Source organism: Sinocyclocheilus anshuiensis, unplaced genomic scaffold (assembly GCF_001515605.1).
Source record: "Sinocyclocheilus anshuiensis isolate Anshui unplaced genomic scaffold, SAMN03320099.WGS_v1.1 scaffold1097, whole genome shotgun sequence".
Lineage (NCBI taxonomy): Eukaryota > Metazoa > Chordata > Actinopteri > Cypriniformes > Cyprinidae > Sinocyclocheilus > Sinocyclocheilus anshuiensis.
Genome location: NW_015555843.1, coordinates 1,168,365 through 1,174,891, shown reverse-complemented (window position 1 = coordinate 1,174,891; position 6,527 = coordinate 1,168,365). Strand labels below are relative to the sequence as shown.

Genomic DNA, 6,527 nt, shown 5'->3' with positions numbered 1-6,527 from the left:
GAAATCTGTATATGGCCCTGGTGGTCTATACACAGTAGCCAGAGCAAGAGATACGATAGATTTCTTTTGCATATCTGACAGTGTAACATTAAGCAGAAGTATTTCGAATGAGTTAAACCTATATCCTGTCTTCTGAGTAACATTGAAAATATCACTATTGTTGCAACACCGCCGCCATGACCAGTCTGACGGGGCTCATGCTTATAACAGTAGCTTGGTGGAGTAGACTCATTTAGACCAATATAATCATTTGGTTTTAGCCAGGTTTCAGTCAAGCAGAGTTCATCAAAACTATTATCTGTGATCATTTCATTTACAATAACATGTAAATGAAATATTAATATTAATAATAATAATAAAGGTAGGGGGCGTGAAAAAGGTCTTTCTCATTGGTTAGGATTAGGAGTAGGGGTAGGGGAAGGGTTAGGGGTTAGTTTCTGTTGTAGCCAGGGCAGGCCTGGTTCTACAGGGGTGATAGAGGGTGCTAAGCACCCTCCAACGAAATCAATAGCAACCTCAGTTAATGCTGTAATAATGGCATTTCATTGCAGATTTGGCAAAGTATCCAGTGCTTTATGATTTGAGCTCTGGAGATCGGTTTCTATCTGATCATCTTTTGCAGCATTGAGCAATGTAGCCAATCACAGACATATCTGTTGATTTCTGGAACCCAACAGCCAATCAGATGCGTTTAAAGGGGTGGTTCACTGGGTTTTTTCTAGGCTTGATTGTGTTTATGGGGTGCAGTATAACGTGTTAATGCTTCATTTAAAAAAAATAAATGCGCGTTAAATATCGCATGCGATTAATCGTGCAGCCCTAATCCTGATTAAAGCTTTAATACAGTACAGCAACCGCATGCACAACCCATTTTCTGATTGGTTAGCTAACCCAGTGTGTTGTGATTGGCTAAACTGCCTCTAGTGCGCGTCTAAGCGTCCCACCCCTCACCTCAGCTGCATGTGCTCCGCTTGTATTGTAAACAACGCCGCCAGCTCAAACAGCAATATTACGCACTAACTAACGTTAAAAAAGTGAAATCGCAATGAACCACCCCTTTAAGTTCAGCACGGATCATGTCATTAAAACAAGTGTAACCGCAATGTAAATAAGAGATTTTATTGTGCAGCGTAGAGAACTTTATTGATTATAGCGTAACTTTGTGAGATCGCGATAAACTAAGATGAGTGACAGCTTTTAGTGATTATAAAGGGAACATTCTCTCTCTCTCTCTCTATATATACTGTATATATAGCGAGAGAGAGAGAGCACCCTCACTAATTTAAAACGCACCCTCAGTGATTTGATTCTGGAGCCGCCAGGCCTTGTAGCACCCACCTTTTGCCAGCTACCCCTCTCAGAGAATCTTCCACGTGTTGTTTTAGCGTCCTAGAAAACACTTTGTCGAACAGTGACTACAAACGTCAGTGGTGAAGACAGACAGCATTATTTTTGGATTACATTTCAGAAGATTGAAGACGGGTTTACACCGCGGGACATTTCCACTCATGGACGGACGAGCAGGTATTGAAACAGTTTGCGTGCTACTGTGCTTCTCCAAGCAGTGTTATTAACCTGATAAATATATGCAAACAAGGACGTTGACAAATGAACATTGTATAACGTCATAACCTGACGACGAACCTGAGGATACTTAAGTGTGAAACATGGACCAAGATAACTTAGAGTTTAAAATGACATTTGCTGAATTTCAAAGGTGAAAAGCCCATATGACAACTAGACTTTACAACAACATCAAGAGGTGGACTCAATGAATTACATCACCCCATCATGTCTACTTCAGCGGAAGCACTGTGTGCTCAATCTAGGAACATCTCATCTCAGGGTGTGTGAAGACGCATGCGTGTGTTCATAATAACCACTGAGTGTATGTGTGCATGATTGATCGTGGGGTGTGTGTTTGCCATGAACCTTTTTTTTTGCCTCAGGGGATCCCAGACTGCTCTTCCAGTAAACACTGTTTCCATAGTGATAATGGGGAAGAAAGGAAGGATGCGAAAAGGTGACAGCAAGAGTAATAAGAGAGAGAATGTGTGTGAGAGAGAGAGAATCCAAAGAAATAAGCTGAGTGCCAGATGTAATCACATCACAAGGAGATAAAGGGAACATTGTGAGCTTGGGATCATTCCTTTATTCTTAACACATTTCACAAAAAAACACACATTCAAACCCGAAAAATGTTTAAGATTTGATTTCATTTCCTACCAGCATTGTGCTCATGTCAGAGGGTCTCCCTTTATGTTTTTAGAAATAAAAAAATAAATGTAGAGAAAAAACAATGTAGAAAGTGCATGAAAATAAAAACTTTCATAGTGAATGAAGATTCTCTCATTCGTACCAATAATCACTTGAATCAGTGGACCTCAAAACAACAGATTAATATAGACAATAAGGTAACTGTATCTGTCATCTCTTGTCAATTAGGATGTTTTGTCTCGTGAATATGCAAATGTATGAAATGTTAAGGGTGCTAAATGGAATAGAATTATATTAAACATTATGGCCACCTTCAGGGCCTCATGCATTCTGGCTAAAATCCACTGCATGTAAACGTGATCGTCATGGACAGCAACCCATGTCATGCATTTCTCAAGTGCCTATTAACAAAATAAAATTTCGAACATTTTATTATTATTATTAGCATTTTTTTCTTTACAAATTCTGAATGAGTGTGAATCTTTTTTACTTCACATGGTGCCCATCCCTATGGAAGGCCATTTCTGCCACGGAATAAATCAAATTGCAGAATTGCAAGATATAAACTCAGAATTACGAGATATAAACTTGTAATTCTTAGAAAAAAGTCAGAATTGCAAGAAATAAACTCCCAATTCTGACTTTCTTTTTCTGAGTTTGTATATTACAGTTATAACTTTTTTTCTCAGAATTCAGAGTTTATATCTCATGATTTTTTTTGTTTCCGCCATGAAATAAAATAAGATAATTATTGCATTTTTTTTTTACAATTCTGTTTTTTTCCCCCTCACAATTTTGAGTTATATCTTGCAACTCAATCTTTTCTTCTCAGAATTTTGAGTTTATTGAAACAAGCTTCCATACTTTGTGGATTAAACTGCTTCATTCACAAATATCTACAAACACATCAAACAGATTAAACAAGAACATTTAAGGCACAGTATGGTAGTTTTCGCAAGAGACAAGCAATATGTGAATTTGCTGTCCCTTTTGATCTGTGGTGTTGCGGAATCCAGAAGTACAAAAAAGTACCTAAAAATTCAAAAACATTGACCATTGATATTCTGGTTCGTATAACTGATCTATAAGGCCGCTGGAAACCACAGCTTGTTTCCACTGCAAGTGTTCAGTTGTTATTTTCCCCTCACGTGAGCCCTGGTGAGAGGCCCATGGTGTCCAGTACCTATAGTGTCTGAAATCCATCGCTGTGAAAACTCCCCTCCTCTAACCCTCTCTTTCCCCTTTTCTCTCTCTTTCTCCTTGGTCTCGTCTTCCCTGTGGCTCTGTGGCTGTAGACCATCCCACATCCTGTTCTGCTCTCTGGTTTCAGCTTGACACAGAGCCAACATAGGACACACAGAGTCCTCTTCTTCATCACTGTCCTCCTCCTCATCCTCCTCCTCCAGCAGCTGTGGAAATCTAACTGAAGATGGTGATGAAGAAGAAGGGTGAGAGTTGGAGTATACGTCCCGTTCGTACACAGACAGGGGGAGCTGAAGGTAACGGCCGGCTGCGTATAAGCAGCAGCAGGCTGGGACACACTCTGGGCCTTTCCTCCTCAGCAGACGTAGGCGTTTGCGGTACGGCCCAGGTGGCGTAATGCAGGGCTGCAGGACTGGAGGGGGAAGTGGGGTATTTGTGCCAGGGGTTTGGAGGGGACAAGGTGTTGCTGTGGGACCCGATGGGAAGCACCAGTCGCTCTGGAGGAGGATTTCATTTCTGAGGCGACGGAGAAGGTTGTTGATGAGCACGGAGCGCCGTAAGAAGGACTCTGGGTCATCCATGAAACGCAGTTTCTCGAGAGAGAGACTGAGAATGTGAGCACGCTCCTCCAGGACTGGTGACACCTGCTGGCCCGGAAGACAAATTGAGAATTCATAAGTGAGGTAAGGTCAGCTATCAAGTTTATCTGTATGATTCATAATGTGTTGTGAGGATCGAATCAAGGTGCAGGATGTTAAAAGGTGAAATGCTTTGTTTTGTTCGCAGAGGTATGTAGTGTCATAGAGTGATAAACAGTAAATTAGGGAAACAAAAACTATTAGAAGATAAAAACTAAGTGACAAAATATTTCAGTTTAATAAAATAGGAATAGAAATGAAAACAGAATTGAAACGGAAAAAAATGAAAGTCAATGTACACTATAACAACAGAAATTAAATTAAAATTACTAATAAAATTACTTCAGCTTTTGTATTTTTATACAAATTTTCAATTGAAGTCAAAACTAAATTTTAAAGTAAAAAAATAATATATATAAAACAATATATGAAAAAAATTGTGCAATGAAAATATTTGAAAACATAATATAACAAATTAAGGTGCAATCAAATTTACCATTGCGCAGCTAATTTTAGTCCAAAATTAAATTCAAATTTAATTTAATTCAAATTAAATTAAATCCAAAGTTAAATTAATTTCAGTAGGAATGCATTTTTAGGAATCCAATCAGGATATTCATGTGAGGCTGAAAGATTTATATGTACGTATTCAAACAAATTCACCACATTATTAAACAAAATAAAAATACAAAAATTAGGCTATTTTTAAGTGACTTCTGCATGAGCTGTGATTCATACATCGCTACACTATTGACAACAGACTATGGATCTTTTTGCCCACAAAATATGTGGCATGTCCGCATGTGTGTGGCATGTGGCACAAAACATGTCAGCACATTTACAATTATAAAAAATGAGTCAGAATGTCCAGATTTTAAAAGCCCTGGTGTTTACAGGTTCTGTAACGGTATTGCCAAATTATGCAAAAATTGTTACAATGTCATACAATTTTATTAATTACTAAGGCCTGGTTTCACAGACATGGCTTAGACTAAGCAAGGATTAGGCCATAGTTCAATTAGGACATTTAAATAATTTTTATAAACATGCCTTAGAAAAAAAACATTACTGGTGTGCATACTGGTGTGCTTGAGACAAAACAACGGCACTGACATATTTTAAGAGTGCAAGTTTCTTTCAGCTGAAACGGCTCAGATTTACATTTTAGTCTGGGATTAGGCTTAAGCCTTGACCGTGAAACCGGGGGTAAAAGTGTTATACTATAAATAACATAAAATGTTGTGTAGAAATATACGGAATTATGTAGGGCTAGCAGACTTACAGTGTGGCAGTAACTCCTGAAACTCAGTACAGGTTCTTCATCCTCCACAAACTTCCTCTTGAAATAAGAGATCCGTGACACGGCCGCACGATCCATCACATGATCAGGAGCTCGTCTGTAATGTGGCTCTGGAGACAAAATGGGAAGGTTCAGACAGAGTTTCATTAATTGGCTATGTCTTCTAGATCAAAGACTGGTATTAAGAGAATCTCTGTCCTATTTTAGTTCCCAAATTGGATAACAGATTTTGAAACATCTACTTTGGAACAGAACATCATCAGCACAATCTGTTCATAGTAGTCTGTTTTTCAGAGATGAGATTAGTTTCAGACCTTCTATGAGCCCATGGGTGTCACCCCCTGGTGGTGAGGGGGTGGAGATACAGCTTTTACTGCAATGTTCAGATTCCCAGATCGGATGGTAGATTGATGGCGGGGCTTCGGCCTCAGGCTCACAAAAAGGGTTCATTGATAGGACCAAAGCCATAGGTTCGCCTCAGTCCTGAACAACAAACACAAAGATAATTCTTTAAAAAAATCACGTCATTAAAAATCACATCATGTCATTCCAACCCTGTATGACTTCTTGTCTTCCATGGAATACAGAAGATGTGTTTTTTTCCCTGTCAGTGTAAATGGGGTCCAATGTTGTTTTGTACCCCATTAACTTTGTATTCACAAAAACAGTTGAAATATTTATATATATTCAAATCTGTTCCACATATTTATATTATGTTATATTATTAAGCCCGCCGGCTTCCATTCACTCTAACCCGCCGGCCGTTCCTCACTCTAGCTCACCGTGTGTGACGCTGTGTGTTTCGTTGCGAAAGCGAAAATACTTTGTTTGGCCTTCCAAAAGAGGACACGACTAGAAATCAGTGGTTAAGTTGTATTTACAACACTGTTCCAGAACACTTCAACCCAAATATTCAGATGTGTGCAACGCATTTTATGGAGGACTGTTTCCTGATCCTGTGAGAGTAGACTTCAAATGCTGGATGTTTTGACTCACAGTCTTTAAGTACGTTTTCATATTTAAAGGGGTCATATGACGTTGCTAAAAAGAACATTATGTTGTGTATTTGGTGTAATGCAATGTATTTATGTGGTTTAAGGTTCAAAAAACACATTATTTTCCACATACTGTACATTATTGTTGCTCCTCTATGCCCCGCCTTTCTGAAA

At 38.8% G+C, this 6,527-nt stretch overlaps 1 protein-coding gene across 2 annotated transcripts in view; it reads right to left on the bottom strand.

Annotated features, from left to right (window-relative positions):
* Positions 1 to 3,033: 3,033 nt before the first annotated feature.
* LOC107675565 (SERTA domain-containing protein 4-like) overlaps positions 3,034 to 6,527 on the bottom strand; it is a 13,050-nt gene continuing 9,556 nt past the window's right edge. Inside the window, exons 2-4 of one of the 2 annotated variants that reach the window (XM_016469972.1) lie at positions 5,673 to 5,841; positions 5,341 to 5,468; positions 3,034 to 4,067 (exon numbers count right to left, since the gene is read on the bottom strand). In XM_016469972.1, the coding sequence (XP_016325458.1) occupies positions 3,351 to 4,067; positions 5,341 to 5,468; positions 5,673 to 5,826 (999 nt within the window). In that variant the 5' untranslated portion in view covers positions 5,827 to 5,841 and the 3' untranslated portion in view covers positions 3,034 to 3,350. The remainder of the gene's footprint in view (positions 4,068 to 5,340; positions 5,469 to 5,672; positions 5,842 to 6,527) is intronic. The other variant, XM_016469973.1, reaches the window with a different exon arrangement.